Source organism: Eubalaena glacialis, chromosome 3 (assembly GCF_028564815.1).
Source record: "Eubalaena glacialis isolate mEubGla1 chromosome 3, mEubGla1.1.hap2.+ XY, whole genome shotgun sequence".
NCBI classification, from domain to species: domain Eukaryota; kingdom Metazoa; phylum Chordata; class Mammalia; order Artiodactyla; family Balaenidae; genus Eubalaena; species Eubalaena glacialis.
In genome coordinates, this window is record NC_083718.1 from 132,440,024 (window position 1) to 132,466,262 (window position 26,239).

General features: G+C 37.0%; 1 protein-coding gene across 1 annotated transcript in view; it reads left to right on the top strand.

Annotated features, from left to right (window-relative positions):
- Positions 1 to 2,993: 2,993 nt before the first annotated feature.
- The window catches only part of NEGR1 (neuronal growth regulator 1), a 917,236-nt gene continuing 893,990 nt past the window's right edge, over positions 2,994 to 26,239 (top strand). Inside the window, exon 1 of the mRNA XM_061186448.1 lies at positions 2,994 to 3,169. Coding sequence (XP_061042431.1) covers positions 2,994 to 3,169 — 176 coding nt within the window. The remainder of the gene's footprint in view (positions 3,170 to 26,239) is intronic.

Genomic DNA, 26,239 nt, shown 5'->3' on the forward strand with positions numbered 1-26,239 from the left:
TTATTGCTTCCTCTGGATGGGTTTTGTGAGATTTAAGTGTTTTGTGATCAGTGAATGGAAGTTGAGATAAAAACTAGAAATAAAGTAAATAAACTCTTTGCCTTTAAAGAGAAGTGGTCCCAGTTTCCTTTCACAAGCCTGAAGTGTTGTTGTACATATTAAAACTGCTGCATAGTTCCATCCCTGGTCACAGATTCCCCCCTCCTTCCCCCCCTCCTCACTGAAGATGTCAGATCTCTGAGAAACAGCGGTTACAAAAGGATGCTTTTCACAGCTTGTACTAGAAAACGCTGGCACCCCATCCCTGCATAAAATAGCACTAAACTGAGTCACAATGCTGGAAGCTGTGCCTTCTGCTTCTCTTCAATGGAATCTAGATAATTTCTAGTGAAAATACTAAATAATACTGCGAAGTTTTGCCTATGTATACGACATGTCGATTCTTCTAATCCCCCGTTTGCCCTAGATAATTTTAAGCTTTATCCATTAGTGTACCACGCAGGAGAGAAAAACGCAGTTAACAAGACAACAGTGTTACCTAGGTATCTGGCTTCCGTATTAGCAAGAGTCTGTCATTTGACAATTATTTCTCTAGCATACCAGACGGTAAAGAAAATGTTTTCATTCATCCGCAAATGACTAACATTTTATTGATGTTTCAAAACGCGGTTGAATACTGTTGCACTCTCAATTTCCGAGCCGGATTTGAGAGTTAAGCTTGAATACTAGTAACATCAGTAACTCCTGCTGCAAACGGCTCGGGCCTTGGAGTGTCATTTGTCACTTCAGCAGGGAGGTGATGCTGGTTAGGGGCTCCTCGATCAGTCAGTCTGGGTGGTCACAGGTGATGGGAACCTTTCCCTTTCCCCATATATCCTCATGCACTGCGATAAAAATCACTCTGAGCACCGCTACCGCCAAGCAAAACGACTCCCTGCCTGCCTCGTAAAGAGCTCAGTCTGGGGAGGCAGCCGGATGCTGACCCCTGCAGAGATTATTGCTTCTGTGCGCTTTGCCAAAGGACCCTGCTAGCATCATGGAAAACGAGTTAGGGATGTGCGAGGTTTTGCTGTATTTATTTCCTCCAAGGGATGAAGGACTGGGGTCAGCCGAAGAAAATCTTCCAAGACTGCTTAAGGGGGATAGGGTTGGAGGAAGGGGAGGGGTGAGCATATTTTTTAATTACTTGTTTCTCTCCTTCACCTCCCCGCTCTGCTTCCCAAACTCCTCACTGAACAAGATTGATCGGCGTAACTGCTATCGACTCTAGCCTCGGTTCTCGCATTGATCTGCGAATGGACCGGAATAGCTAAAGAATCCTGAATCTGGAAAGGAGTTCACGAAGGGAAGAAGTAGAAAAGGGTAGGCGGCGGCCCCATGCCCAGCACCTCACTTTGCCTTGGGCCAGGACAGCGGCTCGCATCGGCGGGGCGAGCTGCTACGTGGATGCGGCGGCGTAAGAAGAGAGGGTAGCCGCTCTGCGCCGCGGAGTAGGAAGCCTATCCAAACGGGTTTGGAGGCTGTTAAAAAATATAAACCTGTGACTCGTTAAACCCGGTAACTTTGCCCTGCCTAGATTCGAACGCGCTGATCATTCCGCGTGATAGGCTCAAACGGGTTAAACTGCCTCTTACATAACAGGACTGCCCGGCTGCACACAATTAAAACGCTTGATTGCAGTCTCTTCCCGACTCCATCCCTTCACGACCCGCCCTGCCCCTCCCAGCGCGCCTGCGTGCCGCGCGCGTACAGGCCCTGCGAGCTCGACTCGCGCGCAGGCACGGGCGCGCGCTTACTACACACTCAGACACACGTCCGCGCGCTCTCCACTTTGACTATACCTCTCACACACACACAATTCAGTGTCAACATGCACGAGGTGCGGGGTGGAGGGGGACCGCCGTCCAACCCTTAGCGACTGACCCATTAGACGCGCCAGCTGCTTACCGCCAGGCCTTGCAAGCACCCCCTTCTTGTCCCCTCAGAGAGCAGCCCCTCCCCACCCCCGTCACCGTCCCTACCTATATCCGAAAAGAGGTAAAGAGTGAACTAGTTGGCCGCTTGTCAACTGTAGCGCGGCCGCCCGGGCGAGATGGGAAAGAAAAGAAAAGAAAATAAACAACACCTCACAGTCCCTGGCGTCATGATGGCGCCGACCACAACTTGGAGGACTTAAAAGTTACGGTGCCTCAAGAGGTAAAACGCACCGAAGAGGGAAAGCAAAGCGCCCCTCTGCTCTGTTCACCTCAGCCCCGACAAGGAGACTTTTCTAGCAAAGCATCTCTCTAGTGCGTATGACAGGAAGGGAAGCGTTGTCTCCGATGCATCTCTCTTTTTCCTCTCAGTTTGCATAATTGTGATATACCTCTTCCTGATTTTTTTTTTTTTTTTTCGTTTTCTTTCTTTTCTTCCCGCCCCGCTTCGTTTCCCCCCTCCCTGCTGCATCCCCAGTCCCCGGGCGGGGTTGCTAAGGAAACGGCCGCTTGGCAACGCGCGCGAGCCCGGGGCCGCCGGCCGCCGCTGCGCCCCGCGCTGCTTCTGCTGAGGGTGCTGCCGCGATTACAGCCGCCGCCGCTGCCGCGGCCGCTCGCCCAGCCTCCGCCGCCGCCGCTCCTCCTCCCTCACTCGCCAGCGCGCTCGCCTTCTCGCTAGATAGTGCGCGAGCCGTCCGAGAATTAGCCACACTCCGGACTCGGCCAAAAGCAACCGAGAGGAGGTGTAGTGAGGTGCTAGGGGGTGGGAGGGGAGGGAGGGAGGGAAAGCAAAGAGGAGGAGGGGAGGCAAAAAAGAGAGAAACAACACCCAACAACTAGAGGGGGGTGGGGGGGAAGAAAGAAAAGAAACCCACCCATCCACCAAATTAAAAAAAAAAAAAAAATAGAAAAAAAAAAAATCCTGTGGCGCGCTGCCTGGTTCCCGGGAAGACTAGCCAGCACCAGGGGGTGGGGGAGTGCGAGCTGAAAGCTGCTGGAGAGTGAGCAGCCCTAGCAGGGATGGACATGATGCTGTTGGTGCAGGGTGCTTGTTGCTCGAACCAGTGGCTGGCGGCGGTGCTCCTCAGCCTGTGCTGCCTGCTACCCTCCTGCCTCCCGGCTGGACAGAGTGTGGACTTCCCCTGGGCTGCTGTGGACAACATGATGGTCAGAAAAGGGGACACGGCGGTGCTTAGGTAGGAAGAACGTCGTGCTTTTTCGTACTTGTCTCAGTCTGTCTTTCTGTCTCTCTTTCCACCTTTCTTGCCTTCTTTTTAAACCAAGTAATGATGCTGGTGGTGATCACTATCAAAAGACTACGTTTCAGGAAATTCAGTTGCTGATTCTGTCTGGAGCCATGGCCCCTTTACCCCGGGGCAGGTAGCAAGCCGGACTGGTGATGCTAAAGCACTTTGCCAGAACGCCAGGTAGCCCGGGGATGAGTGAAGTGTGAGGTTTAGGAGGGGCAGGTGCCACTGGGAAACTAAATTCGCAAGGTCTCTGTTTTATTGTCATGGGGTACTCTTGGAGAGTCTGACAAGTTTATCAGGTTTGTTTCTATTTTACTGCAGCCTAAGCGACTTTTTCAAACTGATGGCTGGCTCCCTGCTCCTATGTATTTTCCCTCTCACTTGGACACTTAGGCTCAATTTCTCCCTTTTCGGTTTTCTTTCTTTCCTCTTACCGCTTTCTCCCTTAGTTTTCTTTTCTTTTTTCCATTTCCCCCCTTCTTCCTTTGCCTCTTTTCATTCCTTTTCTACTTTCTATTTTTCCTCCCTTTTTTCTCCTTATATTTTCTTTTTTATCTCCACCACTCTAATTTCTCACCTCTTATTTAACCCACTTTCCTCCACTCTTTACCTTTCTCCGTTCCCCATTTTTCTTCTTCATTAATATCCCTGTTCTGTGATCTCTCTCTCTCTCTCTCTTTTTGACTCACATTTCCCATCTCTTTCCCCATATCGGTTCCCATCCCTGTCAGACACACGTATGTTCCCTCTAACCCCTTCCAGTACCATTTTCTCACCCTCACAAATCTCTCTTTCTTAACCACACTCCCTCACATACTCTGTTTCACATTATCACACATGCTGGCACTTCCATACTCTCCCTAACAACCACTTTCACATTCAGATTCTCTTCTGCTGTCTAAAAGGCACACGCTCCTTCACTGTTCCACACATTGTCACTCACACATGTGTACACACAGTCTCTCTCTTTCCTCTCTCTATCCCCTCATCTTTCCGTTTTCCTCCCTTTTCCCATTTTAAGTTTTGCTTTTGCTCACTCTCCCTTCTTCCCTTCTTTTCCCCAAGCTTGAGCATCGAAATGTTTTGTCATTAATGAACATCCGTAGACTAATTTTATCTCTAAACAACACTGCAGATAAGCTTCTAGAAACATTTTTTCTCCTGTGAAAATATAAATTGATAATCAGCAGTGCTTAGATCTAAACAAGGCTAAATGCCCTTATTCCTTCATTTCCCATCGCCCTCCCTTCACCCCATGACACCTCCACCTGACATATATCTCAAATCTCCCTGAAGGATCTTCTTTCTCTCCACTGGGTGGTAGTTGGCTTGTAAGTGCAGATTGCACAAAATCAGTATACGTGGCATGTCTAAGGTGAAACAGAGTGGGATATGTTTTATTTGAGTCATGCAATATATTTTAAATTTAATTATCTGGGATCTGGGTGTGGTAAATGACTTACACCTTCTAAAACATGCTTATGAGTCGAAATTCATCTGGAATACTATTGTAGTTTCTAATATACATTAATAACGTGCTTTTATAATATATGCTATCTCTACTATAAACGCAAAATGCCACTGGATGTATACAAAAGTAACAAATGATTTGTTATAACTTAGTAAAATACCTTTCATTGTTGGTAAAAGAGATGAACTTTTGGTCACACACAGGATATAAATTAAACCCTTGTTTATGTTCTTTATATTAAGTTTGTTTTGGAAGTTTAAACAACAGTAAGGTTGAAGCGCTATCTTTAGAGGTTGCAAACACTTATTGGAATTGCAATCTATATGTTTGTAGCAGCATATTGCCTATTTGTAATGAGCATTAACACTTTCAATCTAAAGGATTTGATAGACTGCTTGTCTTTTAATGGTGTATCTTAGGTGTTTTGTTTCTAATGAACAATCTAATAAACACTGTGGCTAATTAAAATAACTGAACCCATGTTCTGCCTCTAGGAGACCTACGTTTAGTTCACTCATTGCTTCCAATAGTGAAGCTTCTCTAACTAGTGACACCAATATCCTTCCTGGTTTGTTGGTTTGGTGCAGTCCTTGTTTACTTGTGTGCACTGTACCTCATCCATTTATATGCCATATCCTGAGTTTTGTCATATCTTAGTTTAGGGAACTTTTGACTTTTAAACTTTTAAAAGAGAATACAACCTCTGTCTCTTCTGAATAATGTTTCTAACCAATCACAATGTTTTTAAAAATAAACAGAATCTTTTTTTTGTCATATGAAACAAATCCAATCTGCATTACTTTTTACTCAGAGTAATTTGCTTACAGTAATTCTAGAATTCTCCAGGGAATATCCTACTTTTTATCTTTTTACGTTGCCCACAGGTTTTAAACACTTCTAACATGTATATTTATAAGAAATCCTCTCTCTTAAAAAAAATGTTAAATTGTGTCAGTTATTTTTCTTGAGTCATCTGCAACTGGTATTTGCTCTGTTCATAGACCAGTACAGAAGAGCTTAAGGACTAATTGAGTGTAAGTCAGGTGACATACTTTTCATCAAAAGTAATGACACAGAGTTATAGTTTATATTTTCACTTTGGATACTTGGAATTGTATTTGATCTAATTATCTAATTCATTAGAAAACAAAACAAACAAATCAAAATCTTCTCTCATACATACACACCCTCACGTCAAAGCACAGAAATCTAGTACTCAAGAGAACACTTTACTGAATTGCATGAGATCATTTATTAAGCTTTACACAATATACTCTATTTTTAATGTAACACATTCCTCAAAGTATCTCTAATAAAAAGCAAATAGTGGCATAAAAGTTATCAAATAACTAAGTGCTAAGGCCTGAAAGTGCAAACGTGTCAGTCAGTGACTCTGTTGCTTGTGGTTACGTTAATGAAACAGAAGTTTAAAGGTCAAATCATACATTTTTATCTCCTAAATGCCAGAATGTCTGTTTTAGAGAAAAGAATCAAGAAAAGCAAAACTTCCCTTAAGTGGTGTTATCATACAAAAGGGAATTTATTCTGTGATCCACTAACTGTATCTGTCATTTTGTAAATCACCTTCTCTATTTGGCTTAAATAGAGGACTTATAATGAAGTTCCATTTAATTATTTCAACATTCTTATCATTTTAACTTTGCCTCTTAAGGTTAGTGAAGCAATATATTAAATGTCAAAATGTCCATTATTTCTAATAATGATATTCACTGATAAATCTCTGAAGGATTCACTTGAGGTATTTGGACATTCTTGATAAAGTATTTAATGATGCATCTATTCAATACAGTAACTTTGGTACTTCCCTTACCTAAACTTTAAATGAATGCATGGATGTCTAGAGTACATTGTAATTTGCTACCAATACAAATTAATATTTTCATTAACTTATGAGATACTAGATATTAGATTGCTACCACATATAATACTTATTGCTATTTTATGCTTTACAGAACTTGTTAATTTGTGTATGGAGAAATTAACTTTTTCTCTAGTCTTCAAATTGCATTTTAAAGTACATGGAAGATCTGAGTTAATGCTTCATGAGATGACATAGCAAAGAACAGGAGATGCTAGAACCACATTGGTCATGCTTCAGGACCCAGTGTTTCTAGACCTAGAAAATCAAGGGGAGCATAATTTGCTCTGGCTCAATACTTTAATTTCAGATGACTTTTTTTTTTTTTGTAGTTTTGCAGCTACTTTAATGTGAATGTGAATGTGAAGTCACTTTATTCTTACCTTATTAACAAATACAGTTATGTTAACATGTCCAAAAACGTTTAATATTCTTTGGAGATAATACAAGGAATAGCCTCATTTATATCATCCCAGTTTTTAAAAAGACATGTCATTTTTAAGCTAGTTCTTTCATCTGTTTCTACTTCAACTCATCTATGAATTTTGTACATTTTAAGCTGCCATCCTGATATGAATTCAAAATATCCTATTCTCTGCTTGTCATGCTTTAATCAAAGGAAGGAAGGAAGGTTCTTTTCTTAAATGTGATATCTTCTTTAGCAAAGTTAAACACAACTTTGTCATTTTAATGCAATAGATTTGAATGGAAGTTATATGAGATCCTAATAATGATATTGTAATAGGGCAGAAGACTTTTGCTTCAAGCATAGAGCATAGAGCACATTTATGCAGAAGATATTTCCATTGGAAGTCACAAAACTTTTACAAGTAGATTTATAAATGGATATGACAAGCATTTATTACTTCTCAGCCTATTTGTCCAATACATTTGCCTTTTGATTACGTTAATTAGTTTTGGTTTAAAATGCATGCTATTGGATACAAGAAAGTAAATGATTTATGTATGAGAATGCAGAATTACCAATAGCAATAGAGTCGATTATACTGTACTTTTGGAATATCATTGAAGAGTCTCTTCAGTGAGTCCCTTCAAACTCATCTGTTAAGTCATCCCTACACATTGATGCATCACATATTCCAAATGTACTGTTCAACTATATAGGCATTTTCAGTTTAGAACATTAAGGCACTATTTAAAAACCTACATGCTTACTAAATAGTGTCATTGAACAAATATTTTTAAAATTCTGAGTTTTTTTTCCTTCTTTAAAGGAGAAGTGGTAATAGATGGTCATGCTGAGTCATTTTGGAAAAATGCGCTCCAAAATATGGAATAAAATGCTACAGTGTTACCTGTAGTGATTTGCAGAGCTGTTCTATTAGCATGACACATTACTTGATACATTAATACACAATCATTCATTATATTAAAGAACAACGTAGTATTTTTAAATTTTCTAGATATATTTATTTTTGTCCAATTTTTTTAGTTTAGAAGATCCTATAAGCCCATGTGGTTGTATGTCTTTGAGCACAAGCATGTTAATGAACTACTTATTTTAAATAGGTTGGATTTACAATTAAATAGCTCCATTAGATAAGTTAATTCTGAAATACCGACTTTTGGAATGTTTGGAGAAATGTTCACATCCTGTATGTGACAGTTCTGGGCCTGATTAACCAGATCCAACCTTCAACCTTCTCCTATGCTGTGCTATTGGAGATAGATGATGAAGCTAGTCCCCAGGCTGCATTTCCCAGTTGTCCACGTCAGCTGTCTTCAGGCTGTGGTTGTCCAATGGAAGGTAGTTTTAGGAGAAGGGAGGATATGATGAGTGAGAGGCCAAGGTGTTTCTCCCCTCCTTCATTGCTTTAGGCAGTGTTCAGCAGTGTCTCCATCTCCCACTGGATAAACGGCTCTTGGGCTTCTGTATACTGCCTCACCCATTTGATCTTCCATCCTAAGAGTAGCAGTGGCTTCCTGCTGTTCTAACTGTTGGGCTGTCTTATCATCATGTGTTCTTCTTCTCAACTTTTCCATCCTCTTTGCAATCAATTCCCTGCATTAAATTCCCTCTGTTTTAAATATTCAGAATGGTTTACATTTTGCTGGTAGAACCCTGATTGATACATGGTGAAAAGTAATAATTTCAGTGATTTTAAATAAATTGGGTTGAATTACTGTTTTGCTCATGGTAACATAAATGTTGCTTCCTAGCACTGGATATAATAGTTGTTTAAGGAGGTAGGCATAGAACCATAACAACACTGGGGCATATTACAAAGAAGAAAAATGGATATTTGGGGTATTGTCCACACCCAGATTATGGTGAGCATGATAAACCAATTGTATAAATATCTAGTTAAATATATGATTGAATAATTAATTTCAGAAGAAAAAATGTAAAGATGCTATGCATGGGAAAATAAAGTAGTTGAAGAATATAAATTGGCAAGAATCAATGATACCTTATTATTATTATTTTTTTCCCCCACTGAGCAAAAGAGAACCAGGGCTAAACTCTGTTTGTGGATATGTGGTCAAAATGCTGAACTAATTCCTACAGTGTTGACTATTGAAATCAATAGGAATTAAAGGCCTTTCTTTTATGTAGCTTAATACCTGAAGAGCAAATCAAAGTTTCCAGTTTCTTATGAAGTATATGATCATAACAGTACACATAACCACTGTAGAAATTAGTCTCTCAAGCCATTTGAAACTTTTTATTAGAAATCAGATCACTTTCCTACCATATCCTATTTAAAATGTCATACACTAAGACATTATAGACATCACATCACTAACATGGAAGAGCTAAGGGAAGCTTTATTAGTCAGTATTGTTTGTTTTTACTCTCCTGCTTAACTGAGTATTAGATGATGTGGTGACCTTCCCCTTACATTCTTCAAAATACTTTCTAAAAGATATTTTGTAGGTGTCTGGCTCCAATATAAACAAGCAGTCACCATAAACTCCTACTTTTGGTGACTTTCTCCACATTTTTGTGGGAAAGATGGTAATTTAAAACCATAATTAATGCAATGACCATCTCTAAAGAATGCTCAAGAGAGGATTCCTGAGTTGGGAAGGAAGTCATACTTAACTCATTCTCCTCAAAGTTTTGCTGATCCATTATAGATTGTCATGGACATTTTCTGTGTATAAGAGAAAATAAAATGTATTGCTCCGTTTTTCCTTGGAACATCATATTACCTGCCTTTTGGCTTTTGTAGAGGAAACTTTAAATTGGACCACAGGCTATTTTGTCAGGTATTTTATGTGTTTCAAGTTCACCAATGGAAACAAACTTCCCAAACTACTAGAGAGTAAAATCCAGGATTTTTCTACATGGGCATAATTATTATCAAATTGGATTTTAATTAGTTCACTGTATCTAAAAATACGACGATTTACAAGATGTTGGAGAAATTTAATAGTAGTAAGAAGTTTTTTGACGTTTTATTAAAGTACTTTCTGTTTTTACTGTATTAATTTTGGTTGTCAAAACACAAGGGTTTGTAAGCTCTGTGACTGTTGTTCATCTATTTCTAGGGCTTTAACATTGCACCTTGCATATATCAGGCCAACATCCACTATATTTTAAATTAATGAATTTTTTGGAAGGATAAGCGAAGGATTTAATGTATTTGTTCCTTGGTTTATTAATTGTTTCAAATTTAATAATATTATAATATCTTTAATACTATGATAGATCTGTGTGTTTATAGTGATTAAGTACTTTCTATCAAATCCATTTATCAGTGGTCTCTGCCATAAGTAATTCCTGCAGAAGTGCTAGTGGGTGGAGACACACACATTGGAATCATTCAGTGTCTTTAAATTTCAGGACACAATCTACTAGTGGGTCTTGAAGAAAATGTACTGGATACTAAAGCTATTTTTTTTTAAAACTAAAATGTACTAAAATAGGGTAGAAAGCATTTTACATAATAAAGGTAAGTATCATTTAATTAAACTTTTATTTTGTGTGTTTGTGTACTGTCAAGATTTTAGATTTTTTTTTTTTTTTTTTTTTACTGTAGGTTTCAGCAGAAAATGTTTGGAATGCAATGATACAGTTGTAAGATTATTGAGATGTACTTATAGTTTTAAGAAGATCTAAGATTTTAAATTATATAGGTAGGCTTTTGCTCTTTGCAATTATAATCAGCAGATAACAGGAACAGTTCAAAATTGCAAAATGTCTTTTGTAACCTTCTGACATTTTTTCTGTTTCTACCTCAACTCATGGAGCCTCCTCTTCCTTTCTTCTAAGGTTTCAATTAAATAAAATCAATAAAGATACAGAGGTAGAGAGAATTGGCTATTTGCTTTGAATGAATAACTCTCAATTGTGAAAAGTAGTTACACTCCCCAAGCCAGAGCATAACTTTTGTATCATTCTATCTCTCAGAGGTAGGTCAACATTACTTTATAAACCACAGGGTATTGATATGAGCTGATGGAATTTTAATGTGGTCATGTGGCTTTGATTTACAATGTTGAGGAGGTTATCTATTAGCATTGTAGTTTCTAAGCCATATCAAGTTCTGAATCCTGACGAGGACCTTTGATGCTCTTAAGCATCCAGCTGGCATGGAATTTGGTCTTTTAATCACTTTCTTTAGGAAAAGGGGAATATAGCAAAGGAGGAATTTGGCAGTGTTGCCAGCATTAGGTGTTGCTCTTTTGAACAGAAGCCAATACATTATACTTTCCAGATAGCTGGTAACTTGTTCAATTTAAGGAAGATGTTTGTAACCCTTTTTGGTCCAGAAGTAAATTGTTCTTCACTGAATTTCACTAAGTTGTTTGGACACAGGTCCAGTGCCCATGCTGAAGCTATAAGATAGGACTTATTTAAAACTATAACTACTGCCATAAAGTATTGAAAGATTTTTGACGATTTAAAGGGCAATGGGAAAAAATGTGTTCTGTTGTCTTTGGAAACCCCTTTACTCTCATGCAGCTAAAGTAAATTTAGAGATATTAAAAGGATTTAAGAGATATTGTGAACATAAGAGCTATAATCAGAAGGCAGAGAGTATTGTTTGTATAGTCTCTCCACTAACATCACATACTCTTGTATCAGAATATTAAATGAATAAATCAAAGGGATCATAAAGTTTCCCTAATGTTATAGATATAAAATTTCTTATAGAAGATCATACTTAGATATATCTGATTTGTAAATAACCTATTTTCAAATTAATGTCTTGGTACTTGATCAGCTAAATAGAAAATGGTATCTCTGCTACTTAACATATTGCTGGCACATTGTTAGTGCTCAAAATCTGAATGTTTTTATTCCTGTCCTGCCCCTAGGGGATATATGTATATGTATAGCTGATTCACTTTGTTACAAAGCAGAAACTAACACACCATTGTAAAGCAATTATACTCCAATAAAGCTGTTAAAAAAAAAAATCTGAATGTTGAATGAAGGAATTGAAGGAGAGAGGGAGGAAAGGAGAGAGGAAGAAAGGGCGGGAAGAAAGTGTGTTACGATATATGAGTGACTTCTAACCAAAATCTAAAACTTTGGATCACTGGGATACATAAAATTCAGCCCATATTGTACTACATGGAATAATTATAATAAAAAGGAATAAATCTTATTTCATATAATTCATTAAATAATTGGAATAATCTTAAGCCTACATCCTTCCCATGAGGAAGTGATATACATCGTACACACTGAAGTTCTGAAAAAGTATTTTACACTCAAGCATATGTCTTCCTTCCATGTTACTAGTCCATTTGTGTTTATTTTAAAAGATAGATAGTAGCATTTTACCTTGGCCTGCAGTTGGATCAGGGGCGAATTTGGGGGAATATGTTCATAAAAAGAAATTATATATAAGTCTTTGCATAACTGTGCCCCTGTCTTCTTGAGCATATGTCATTGATCATTTTTCTTGCTCACACATCACTTATATGAAATAACAGGTATAAAGAGTTACTTTTGCTTATGCACAGAGTTTATCTTCTATTGTAATTGTTTAGTTGCACTGAAACCTGTCATGCTTTGAGGTGTCTAGGATGGGAGTGATGAGAGTGTGAATACCTACTGCTCTACTTACTGGCTATGTGACCTTGAACGAATGCCTTACCTTCTTCACTTCGTACCTCCCCTGGCAGAACGACATGGATTATCTGAGATAATGCATGTAAAATGCTAACATATTATCTGCCATTTAGTAAGCACTACATTTATATTAGCTAATAATTTCATCTGCTTTTCTTCTGCTAGTCTCAGTCTGAAATTCATTACTTACTGATATGGGTATATTTCTCCCCATGTAAATCATTTTACCAATCATTTGTGTACCCACTGTATAATAGTCATTGAATATATATTTTTGTTGTGATGTTGTTAAAATAACACTTAAGTAAAGCCTTGTGATATCAAATGGTGAGCTGAGCCTTGGTTCAACAGAAGACTGCAGGGAGAATTGAAATAGAGAAGTTTGTTTCTCACAGGGCTTGGAGGAAGTACACGGCATACCTCCAGGGGCTGCACGGAGAGGTCAAGGCAGCATGCCTGCAGAGAGAGCGGCAGGACCTGGGGCACATGACTTTATTAGGGTTCCTGGATGGGGTGCTTTTGGGTTCCCTGGCTAAGGCCAGACTGGTCCAAAAAGAGGAGGGATCTAAGGGATGCACAAGGGGAAGGCGCACGTGGTAGACAGAGTAGAATGTTGCTCACAGGGACTGCTGGGGAAGTGATGTTGGGGACTTACATTTGCTTGTTAGTCTTCTCACCTTATCTAGGACATGCACTGGCCGGAGGGGCTAGTGTCAGTTCAAGGTCCCTTTGGCCCACTTGGCACCCACTTGGTCACACAAAGTGGATGCCCAGGCAGCAATAGCATAGAGTAGTTTAGCTAAATTTTGACATTTTATATTTTATATTTTAAAGATTCTATTTAGTGGGCATACTTGTATTTGTTGTTGTTGTTGAGCCCAACAAGCAAGTGAGAGGACTCCAAATCTGGAAGTAGAAACACACCAAAAGAGGTTTTATCTAATAGGGTGCAGACCCAGAGAACTCAGTAGCAGTGAAACCTCAAATTTTATTCTCAACAAACTGATGGTGATTTGATTCACTTACCAGAAGTAAGAGATCATTGTAATTGGATGTTCACATGAAACATCAAGGACAGAAGAAAAAAATGAAAAGAGACAGAAGAGAAGAAATAAGAGGGATTAAAAAGTACAATGAGATGGCAGTGGAGGAGTTAGATTAACATTTGTGACAGAGTTTAGAATGGCAGAGGTGATAACTGGTGACAACATTGGACTTGTCGATAAGAGGGTTAAAATTTTAAAAAATGGCTACATATTCTGGATAAGGTAGCAAATAATTATTCAGGGTTAGAGATGCCCTTATGGTTTCTTAAGGCATCTATATGTTATGCTGAAGGCAGTGCAGTTCAGAAGTCGTCTGTATGGGCAAGAACTTTCTGTCTATATTGCTATTTTTATCTATAGACAGTATATTCAGTAGAAGCTCAGAAAATATGAATGCTTGCTCTAATACTGAACATTTGCCAAATGCACAGCAGAATGATTTAAGTTTATAATCATGACGGAGCCATCAACATCATGATTCAGATTCAACTAACACATATTAAGTACCTACTATATATGACATACTTTCACAACAATATGCAATGAGGTATTGCTTTTCCAGTTTTATAGCCAAGTCAATTCAGGCTTGAAAAAGTAATGTAACTTGCCCCATGTGGAATAGGTAGTGGCTGAGCTAGAATTCAAATCTAGGTACTTTTATTCCAAGCTCCGTAACTTTATTATCTTGCATCTCTCCCTAAGAAAAGATCAAAATAATTGATAAATTTATTGCTTACTACACTATTAAACATTATTAAGCACAAGCTGCATTTTAGTTACTAAGTTGATAATGATTAAAACAATCAAGAAAACATGTCATGGATTTGATGAAAAATGTGAAATTATTTTAAATGAGAGTAAGTACTTAGAATACATTACATAGTCATAAGTATTTACTAGTTGGAAAATAGTGAATTCTTAAAACTATAAATATTCTGAAAAAAAAAGAAACCCTCTAATCCCAAAATGATTTTATCCCTAATGATTACAAGCTACTGATAATACAAGAAAAGAAAATGAACAGCTTTTGAATGTCCTTTATAGTTAGGCATTATACATTGGTTACTTCCTCAAAACCTTGAAACAACCTGCAGTTTTTCTCCTTTGTAAGCGGAGAAACAAACTCATAGAAGATGAAGATGAATATCTTTCTGAGCCTTAATACAGCTTGTTAATGGCATAACCAGGGGTTGATTCTAGGCCTATGTGTCTCCAAAGCCCTTGCTCATTTTTTTTTTTTTAAAGCCATAATATTTCTTGGAGCTTTTTGTATACTGTAGTCCTTAACAGAAAGGAAAAGAAGCCATTACTTGCTATTGTATTCCGAGTCCCCAAATTAATCTTTTGAATGCTAGTTCTGGTGTAACTGAACAGCTGAATCAAGTTGAATTAGAACCCCCCTTTGAAAAGGGTTAGGCAGCCTAGAGTGTTGAGTACTGTTATTTCCCAAAATAGATAGGAAGATCAAAAAAAAAAAAAAAATTCAGGGACCTATAAAAGATGCTTTTATTCCAATTTCATTAAACATGTCAGTAATATGTTAAGAGTCTTATGTTTAATTTCAGTTAATCAATAAAGTGAAACATTAGAATTAGACAGTTTTCCTTTTTCTGATAGCTGGTAGGAGTATGTAGATTTTATAGCATAATTGAACGAAAACTTGTTTTTATCTGATCCTGTGTAATTTAAGAATTTTCTTAAATGTGTTTACATATTCACTTTCTGTAGATTTTATGTGTGCACCCAAGAGGAGAGTATACTTCATGACGACTTGTTCTTTGGTTACCCAAAGCTTTTCCAATATAAAGTCCTGCTTTTGTCTCATATCATTCAAGAACATTTTCAACCCTCAATAACCCAATTCTAACTCTTCCCTCTCTGAATTCCTACACCTTTCCATTTTATTTTGTTTATGTTATCAATGTCACATTACAGTATATTGTTATCTATTTTGACTTTGCAAAAGACTGTAACAGCCATTGTCTTATATAATAGTCACTCACTTCTATTGCAAATTCTTCAAGAACTTTGTATTTTGCTATTTGTATAGAATATGTTTACTAAATTCTGAGATACTTGAATTGATTTTTTATTTTCCTTTTGTCTTTCAGGAATTTGTTTTGTATTTTTCCCATTCATTGTGTAGTTTTTTTTTCTGTAAAAACATGTTCTTTCAGGAATTCATTCACCAATTTTTCAACATATATTTATTTATTTTAAAATTTATTTATTTATTTTATTTTATTTATTTTTGGCTGCATTGGGTCTTCGTTGCTGCACGCGGGCTTTTCTCTAGCTGTGGCTTTTCTCTAGAGTGGGGGCTACTCTTTGTTGTGCGTGGGCTTATTGCTGTGGCTTTTGTTGCAGAGCATGGGCTCTAGGCGCACGGGGTTCAGTAGTTGTGGCACGCGGGCTCAGTAGCTGTGGCTCGCAGACTCTAGAGCGCGGGCTCAGTAGTTGTGGTGCACAGGCTTAGTTGCTCTGCAGCATGTGGGATCTTCCTGGACCAGGACTCGAACCTGTGTCCCCTGCGTTGGCAGGCGGATTCTTAACCACTGAGCCACCAGGGAAGCCCAATATATGTTTATTGAGTGCTTGTCATATGCTAGACACTTTCTATGAGTTTGAGATACAGTGATATAAGAGATAAGGTCTCGTCTATTGAATTTATGTTCTAGTTCAACCTGTGTCTTTAAACAGTGTTGTGTAGAAAACTTATATTTGACTTTTTACTTCACCAGCTATTAGCTCTGTGGTCACAGGCAAGTTATGTGGGTTTTATGAGACTCAGTTTTCTTCTCTGTAAAATAGAAATACTTATAGCTACTCCTATACTTTTCTAAATCCTACTAATAATGCATGTGAATGTATTCACAGTGTTCAGTATTCAGCACATAGTTGGTGCTCAATGTCAGTGTCTTTTCTTTCTCTCTTTCCCACCCTTCCTTTAATATTACAGATGTTATTTACAGCCAGGACTATCTAGTTAAAGGAATTGTTACATGTTATATTGTGCTTCCTGTGTTTCTGTTTGTTACCTAATATCTTCTGAGGCTCACCTACTTTTAGTTCAAGGCAGCTCTGTGGTACCTGAAAAAGTAGAGTTAATCTGAACATATGATGACATCATTCATCTTATTTCTATTTCTTGGAATCATTTTTTCTTCATCTGAGGTGCTTTGCCTTTGTACTGTCCTCTCTTTACTACTTTTGTACATGGATTTTCCCCTAAATTTATTGTTAGTTTTTGACATATTCTGAATTTCCATGAAGAATGTATTTTCTTCCTGACAGTTGCTTCTGTTTGCATCTAAACCTTCTTGTCATCATTATATGTTTCTTCTAAAATCCTACACTTTTCTCAATGTACTTACATTATCATTTTTCTTGGTTGGAAGGGTAATTTATAAGGAACACTTTGTAATATCACCTGTTCCTCTGTTTGATCAACAGAGCAAACAATATTTGAAATTATTCTGCCAATAATTCTTCATTGAAATAGTACTTCCATGCTTTAGCCACTTCATTGTATGAATTAATTTGACCTTCTACTCCCAATAGAAAGTATAACACTTCTCTCTAATTTCAATAATTGATGAGCTGACTTTCTGACTTCCTGGGCATTCTAAAAAAATCTCATCATATTTGACATGTATAATCCTTGATTTCTGGCAGACAATATTTAAACTTTTCTATATCACCTAGCTTCAAGTAGCATACAATTTGCATGATTTTATATGGGGAAATCACTAAAATGTAAATTATTGTTAATTTTCTTCATTTACATTAAAATCTCTGTTCACCTCTCTTCTCCTATACAAGAATACTGTGCTTTTTCAAATTCCTTCTAAACCTTTCAATATCTTCATCATTTCTCTACTTCCAGCTACCTATACATACATAGGCTTTTAGGTTGGGGTCTTTTTAAAAAAGCATCATATTTCTTTGAATCATTAAAAAAACTTGGATCAGGAATCTTGATTAAGATTAGTTACCTCTCTATAAAGTGGGTTAATGATAGTATCCAACCTATAGGTTATGAGAATTAAATGAGATAAAGTTTGCATATGGTACAAAATAAACAATAAATTTTAGCTATAATGATTTGTATAAATATCATTAACAATAGACCTTCATTAATAGTTTAGGGGATTAGCTGACAGCAGCCAAAATCAAGATCCTCTGGTAATATGTTTACTTCTATACACTGCAGGATACTTTAGGGACTTATTTCATTAATTATTCTTTATTTCAGATAGGTCTTCTTACTATTGCCCCATCTTTTGTGGGACTTTCTTCTCCTCAACAGGTGATTTTCCAAAATGGCTTTTCAGTAATTTCCAAGTTCTGTTCATTTTCTAAATGTAGCTCAATGCTAATTTTTTCCATGGAATCTTTATTAATTGCTCAGAATTTAAGAGGTGAAAGAAAAATTTAAACACATGGGGGTATATATATCCCCAAATTTATATACACAAATATATACATACATGTACATATTTAAAAATTTATTTACTTCACACTTCTGTAAGCCCAAATAATTACCTTGCATTATTGCTGGACTGAATAAAATATGTTTGGTGAACAGAAGCAGCTACTTCCTTGTATTTTAGTTATTTATATACATGTTTTATAAGATACCTCTACCCGACTCTAGGCCTTGAGAAGGAAGAATTGTTACCTTAATTGCCCTTGTATCCCCTGGGACCTTGAACATCTTGGTGAGTAGAAAAATATTTGTGGAAATAAATAAATGAATCTACAAAAAACTAGTTTCTCACAGTAGAGTCTTTTGCATGTTTGGTTTGTGAAGTATCTGTTTATGAGGTACAGATGTATGTTTAATTTGTGAATTTATTATAGTTTGCTGTTAATTAACATTTTATACACAAGTCCCTCTTGGAGTAGAGGTTGAGGTGAATATGTATCCACATCTCCATTCCTTAGTGTTCATTTTAGTGTTATACAGATCACTTGCCAGAAATTTTATGAGACAGGGGGACATGTTTGCCTTGTAAATATTACTGCCGTACTCCCGAAAATATTAATATCAATAACATTATAATGATACAATAACATGGATGGGAAATAGTCGCACCAGAGATCATTTCAGGAATTAATCAGTGTGTTGTTATTATTTTTGTAAGTAACACTACCTAAAAATAAGAATTTTTGGTATTTGGTTAAACAAAATCACTTGAATTCTAGAGTGAATGGTGCTGTAGTGTTTTTCCCCCTAATTTTTTTGAGTAGAGGATCATAAATAGGATATCACAAGTTGGGAGGAAGAATTAAGTTACAACTTAAAGGGGCTACTCAAATACATTTCAGAGTGGTAGCATTGTGATGAATATTGTGTTATGATAATGAAGATAATACCTATGATTTCTGTAGCCTAATAAGAAAATAATTTTTAAATTCATAAAATTAGGCAGGCAGCTCATTGGAGGCTTTTCAAATGTCTAATAAGTTCCTAATAGGTATACTTCATATTTCATGCCTTAGGGATTTAAGAAATAGAGCCCTTATTTTATTTTATTTTTTTAAATCTTTATTGGAGTATAATTGCTTCACAATACCATGTTAGTTTCTGTTGTACACCAAAGTGAATCAGTCATATGCATACATATGTCCCCATATCCCCTCCCTCTCGAGCCTCCCTCCCATCCTCCCTCTCCCACCCCTCTAGGTCATCGCAAAGCACCAAGCAGATCTCCCTGTGCTATGCTGCTGCTTCCCACTAGCTAAATATTTTACATTCGGTGGAGTATGTATGTCGATGCTACTCTTACAGTGCCCCAGCTTCTCCCTCCCACCCCGTGTCCTCAGGTCCATTCTCTATGTCTACATCTTTATTACTGCCCTGCAACTAGGTTCATCAGTACCATTTTTTTTTTTTTTTATTCCACGTATATGTGTTCGCACACGGTATTTGTCTTTCTCTTTCTGACTTACTTCACTCTGTATGACAGACTCTAGGTCCATCCACCTCAATACAAATAACTCAATTTCGTTTCCTTTTATGTCTAAGTAATATTCCATTGTATATATGTGCCACATCTTCTTTATCCATTCATCTGTTGATGGACATTTAGGTTGGTTCCATGTCCTGGCAATTTTAAATAGTGCTGCAATGAACATTGTGGTACATGTCTCTTTTTGAATTATGGTTTTCTCAGGGTATATGCCCAGTAGTGGGATTGCTGGGTCGTATGGTAGTTCTATTTTTAGTTTTTTAAGGAGCCTCCATACTGTTTTCCATAGTGGTTGTATCAGTTTACATTCCCACCAACAGTGCAGGAGGGTTCCCTTTTCACCACACCCTCTCCAGCATTTATTGTTTCTAGATTTTTTGATGATGGCCATTCTGACCTGCGTGAGGTGATACCTCATTGTAGTTTTGATTTGCATTTCCCTAATAATTAGTGATGTTGAGCATCTTTTCATGTGCCTCTTGGCCATCTGTATATCTTCCTTGGTGAAATGTCTATTTAGGTCTTCCACCCATTTTTTAACTGGATTGTTTGTTTTTTTGCTATTGAGTTCCATTAGCTGTTTGTATATTTTGGAGATTAATCTTTTGTCTGTTGTTTCATTTGCAAATATTTTCTCCCATTCTGAGGGTTGTCATTTTCTCTTGTTTATGGTTTCCTTTGCTGTGCTAAAGGTTTTAAGTTTAATTAGGTCCCATTTGTTTATTTTTGTTTTTATTTTCATTACCCTAAGAAATGGGTCAACAAAGATCTTTGTGCGATTTATGTCAAAAAGTGTTATGCCTAATTTTTCCTCTAAGAGTTTTATAGTGCCTGGCCTTACACTTAGGTCTTTAATCCATTTTGAGTTTATTTTTGTGTATGGTGTTAGGGAGTGTTCTAATTTTATTCTTTTACATGTAGCTGTCCAGTTTTCCCAGCACCACTTATTGAAGAGGCTGTCTTTTATCCATTGTATGTTCTTGCCTCCTTTGTTGTAAATTAGGGGACCATAGGTGCTTGGGTTTATCTCTGGGCATTCTATCCCGTACCATTGATCTATATTTCTGTTTTTGTGCCAGTACCATACTACCTTGATTACTGTAGGTTTGTGGGATAGTTTAAAGTTGGGGAGCCTGATTCCTCCAACTCCATTTTTCTTTCTCAAGATTGCTTTGGCTATTCGGGGTCTTTTGTGTTTCCATACGAACTGTAAAATTTTTTGTACTAATTCTGTGAAGAATGCCATAGTTTGAAAGGAATTGCATTGAATCTGTAGATTGCTTTGGGTAGTATAGTCATTTTCACAATATTGTATCTTCCAATCCAAGAACATGGTATATTTCTCCATCTGTTTATGTCATCTTTGATTTCTTTCATCTGTGTTTTATAGTTTTCTGAGTACAAGTCTTTTGCTTCCTTAGGCAGGTTTATTCCTAGGTATTTTATTCTTTTAGTTGCGATGGTAAATGGGATTGTTTCCTTAATTTCTCTTTCTGATTTTTCATTGTTGGTGTATAGGATTGTCAGAGATTTCTATGCATTAATTTTGTATCCTGCAACCTCACCAAATTCATTGATTACTTCTAGTGGTTTTCGGATGGCATCTTTAGGATTTTCTATGTATAGTATCATGTTATCTGCAAACAGTGACAGCTTTACTTCTTCTTTTCCAATTTGTATTCCTTTTATGTCTTTTTCTTCTCTGATTGCCGTGGCTAAGAATTTGTCCATTTCTATGTGGTTGTCCATTTTATTGGCATATAGTTGTTTGTAGTAGTCTCTTATAATCCTTTGTATTTCTGTGGTGTCCGTTGTGGTTTCTCCTTCTTCATTTCTGATTTTATTGATTTGTGTCCTCTCCCTTTTTTTTTTTGATGAGTCTGGCTAAGCGTTTATCAATTTTGTTTATCTTCTCAAAGAACCAGCATTTAGTTTTATTGATCTTTGCTATTGTTTTCTTCATTTCTATTTCATTTATTTCTGCTCTGATCTTTATGATTTCTTTCCTTCTACTGACTTTGGGTATTCTTTGTTCTTCTTTCTCTAGTTGTTTTAAGTGTAGGGTTAGATTATTTATTTGAGATTTTTCTTGTTTCTTGAGGTGAGATTGATTTGCTATAAACTTCCCTCTTAGAACTGCTTTTGCTGCGTCCCATAGGTTTTGGGTCGTCCTGTTTTTGTTGTCATTTGTTTCTATGTATTTTTTGATTTCTTTGATTTCTTCAGTGATCTCTTGGTTATTTAGTAGTGCACTGTTGTGTTGGGTCTTTGTTTGTGTGCAAGGGCTTTCTCTAGTTGCGGCAAACGGGGGCCACTCTTCATCGCGATGCACGGGCCTCTCACTATCGTGGCCTCTCTTGTCGCGGAGCACAGGCTCCAGACGCCAGGCTCAGTAGTTCTGGCTCACGGGCCTAGTTGCTCCGCGGCATGTGGGATCTTCCCAGACCAGGGCTCGAACCCGTGTCCCCTGCATTAGCAGGCAGATTCTCAACCACTGCGCCACCAGGGAAGCCCCAGTAGTGCACTGTTTAGCCTCCATGTATTTGTGTTTTTTACAGTTTTTTTCCCATAATTGCTTTCCAATCTCATAGCGTTGTGGTCAGAAAAGAAGCTTGATACGATTTCAATTTTCTTAAATTTTCCAAGGCTTGATTTGTGACCCAAGATGTGATCTCTTCTGGAGAATGTTCCATGTACACTTGAGAAGAAAGTGTATTCTGCCACTTCTGGGTGGAATGTTCTATAAATATCAATTAAATCTATCTGGTTTATTGTGTTGTTTAAAGCTTGTGTTTCCTTATTTATTTTCTGTTTGGTTGATCTGTCCTTTGGTGTAAGTGGGGTGTTAAAGTCCCCTACTTTTATTGTGTTACTGTCAATTTCTTCTTTCATGGTTGTTAGCATTTGCCTTATGTATTGAGGTGCTCCTATGTTGGGTGCATGAACAATTATAATTGTTATATCTTTTTCTTGGCTTGATCCCTTGATCATTATGTAGTGTGCTTCCTTATCTCTTATACCAGTCTTTATTTTAAAGTGTATTTTATCTGATACGAGTATTGCTACTCCAGCTTTCTTTTAATTTCCATTTGCATGGAATATTTTTTTCCATCCCTTCACTTCAGTCTGTATGTGTCCCTAGGTCTGAAGTAGGTCTCTTCTAGACAACATATATATGGGTATTGTTTTTGTATCCATTCAGCCAGTCTATGCCTTTTGGTTGGAGCATTTAATCCATTTACATTCAAGGTTATTATCTATATGTATGTTCCTATTACCATTTTCTTAATTGTTTTGGGTTTGTTTTGTGTGTCTTTTTCTTCTCTTGTGTTTCCCACCTTGAGAAGTTTCTTTAGCATTTGTTGTAAAGCTGATTTGGTGGTGCTGAATTCTCTTAGCTTTTGCTTGTCTGTAAAGGTTTTAATTTCTGTTAAATCTGAATGAGATCCTTGCTGGGTAGAGTAATCTTGGTTGTAGGTTTTTCCCTTTCATCACTTTAGGTATGTCCTGCCACTCCCTTCTGGCCTGAAGAGTTTCTGCTGAAAAATCAGCTGATAACCTTATGGTGATTCCTTTGTATGTTTTTTTTTTTTCTCTCTTTCTGCTTTTAATATTTTTTTCTTTGGATTTAATTTTTGTTAGTTTGATTAATGTTTGTCTTGGTGTATTTTTCCTAGGGTTTATCCAGTATGGGACTCTCTGTGCTTCCAGGACTTGGATGACTATTTCCTTTCCCATGTTAGGGAAGTTTTTGACTATAATTTCTTCAAATATTTTCTCAGACCCTTTCTTTTTCTCTTCTTCTTCTGGGACCCCTATAATTCGAATGTTGGTACATTTAATGTTGTCCCAGAGGTCACTGAAATTGTCTTCAATTCTTTTCATTCTTTTTTCTTTATTCTGCTCCTCAGCAGTTATTTCCACCATTTTGTCTTCCAGCTCACTTATCCGTTCTTCTGCCTCAGTTATTCTGTTATTGATTCCTTCTAGTGTATTTTTCATTTCAGTTATTGTGTTGTTCATCTCTGTTTGTTTGTTCTTTAGTTCTCCTAGATCTTTGTTAAACATTTCTTGTATCTTCTCAATCCATGCCTCTATTCTTTTTCCGAGATTCTGGATCATCTTTAATATCATTACTCTGAATTCTTTTTCAGGTAGTTTGCCTATTTCCTCTTCATTTATTTGGTCTTGTAAGTTTTTACCTTGCTCCTTCATCTGTGACATATATTTTTGCCCTCTCTCTTTTTTTTTTTTTTTTTTAAATGAGTGGGATTGTGTTCCTGTCTTACTGGTTGTTTGGCCTGAAGCTTCCAACACTGGAGTTTGTAGGCTGTTGGGTAGAGCTGGGTCTTGGTGCTGAGATGAGGACTTCTCTGAGACCTCACTCGGATGAATATTCCCTGGGGTCTGAGGTTCTTTGTTAGTCCAGTGGTTTGGACTCGGAACTCCCACCACAGGAGCTTTGGCCCGACCCCGGGCTCGTGAACCAAGATCCCGCAAGCCACGTGGAGTGGCAAAAAAGAAAAGGGGAGAACAATAACAAAGTAAAAAATAAAATTAGACTAGGAAACTAATAGATATGTTAGAAAGAATATAAAAATAAAAATATAGATGAATCAACAACCACTGGAAGGTACAACAGTACCATTATAGTAAAAAACAGGAGGAAGGAAAAGAAAAAAAAAAAAGAAAAGAAAAAAAGGGGGGGAAGGCCTTGGCTGTGGAGGGCAGGGCCTAAGCAAGCGCGAGGTTTGAGTGGTGGGCGAGGCCTATGCTTAGGACCCAGACAGTTGGAAAAGGCCCTGGGGGCTGTGTGGGGTGGGGCTTAGGCTCAATGGAACAGAAGGGGCCCTGGTATGCCCCCCACCCCTGGTCTCAGAGGGCGGGGGACCTCACCTGGGAGCCCAGCAGGCTTCCTGGGCTCAAATGGGCAGGGCAAACACCCTCCTCTCCTCTCCTGCTCCTCTGGTTCTGGAGGGCCCCTCCCACCTGTCTCTCCTGATCTTACTGGCCTCTGGGGTGCTGATCCTGTCTGGCCTCCACTTCTACTCCCACCCTCAGTCCCCCCACGTCCTACAGGTTCACTTGGGGGTTCCTCCTGTCTCTTTGGGCGTCAGGGTTCCCCACCAGCGGCCAGCAGGTGCCCTAGTTGTGGGGAGACACTAACTTGCCGTCGTCCCACACTGCCATCTTGACTCCATCCCCCATCCCTTAGTTTGGTTTTAAAGGTAAAGAACTTTTGGTTTTTGATGCCTTTCTAATTTAGTAATTAAATGTTACCAAACACTTAGTAAAACATTCAATAAATAGTTTATCAATTGATTGTTTTACATTTCTTTGAACTACTCTTTTAAACACTGACTTGTTATTCCTAGTAAATTAGGAATACTTTAATTTAAAAATTAATTCTTAATAGTTAAATTAAATTGTGGCGTTTGCATCTCAGTTATTTTTCTTAGAGAAAATTCAAAAGAGGAGGTTTGATATACTCTAAGATTAAATGGAAATATTGAAATTGATTGACTTTAGAACCACAAAGTTAATAAAATTAAAGACTAACAAAAACTATCTTCTCAATAAAAGAGTCAATTTATTATCTATTTTAAATTATTTTCATTTAGTGTTAGCAGATAGGTTGGTAGTCAGAAAGGCAGACAGTTGTCATTAGTCATGCATAATTAAAGCAAAATATTGTCCAGGAGTTTAGAGTTAATATAGCATAGAGAAAAATATCTGACATATAATGTATACATAAATTAGTACTAATGGTATTGTTATACAACTTTGATTAAAAATAAAATAGTATATTATGTAGAGTTATTGAACTATTTTATGAAGAAATGAAAATTGAATACTTAAAATTTACTTGGCATAGTAGTTTATATAATGAACTATAAATGTAAATACTCTTAAAACAAATATATAAAATAAATTCTTGCTAATGGTTTTACATATATAGAAAAACTAGACCTTGGTACAGTTTTTCAATTTTTTTTTAATGTTCAAGAAGAGAGTTTTCTAAGAAGAAATAAAATACTGGCATTTTAAATGATGAATTTTGCCAGTAACAAAAAAGTCTATATTATTAAACATTTTATGGGTGTCAGTAGGGGCTATATTTTCTGTTAATAAAAGTAATTTCTCAATTTAAATATAAAATATAACATTATAAAAAACTTAAAGTTTGAGGAATTTTAAATATTACTATAAAATTATTTAGTATCCGTATATTATTTTACTTTGAATAATAAACAGTAAAAGACATTCTAGGATAATGGATTTCTAAAAACAAAAATGTCATTATTGTTAAAATATATTTAATTATTGTTAGTATTAGTTTTTCTACATTCAAAAGCCTTCAATTTAGAGTCTCTAGTTATTTAAAAATAAACTAAATAATTCCATTAAAGTAGAAGTCAAATATGATTATAAATATATATTATAAATTTTGAATTAAAATTTAAACATTTATTTCATACTTGCAAAATAATAATTGTGTATTAAAATATTACTTATATGTTTTCTTATTTAAATATCACAACATACTTATGAGGGAAGCAGGACAAGTTTTAAAATTTCAATTTTACAAATGA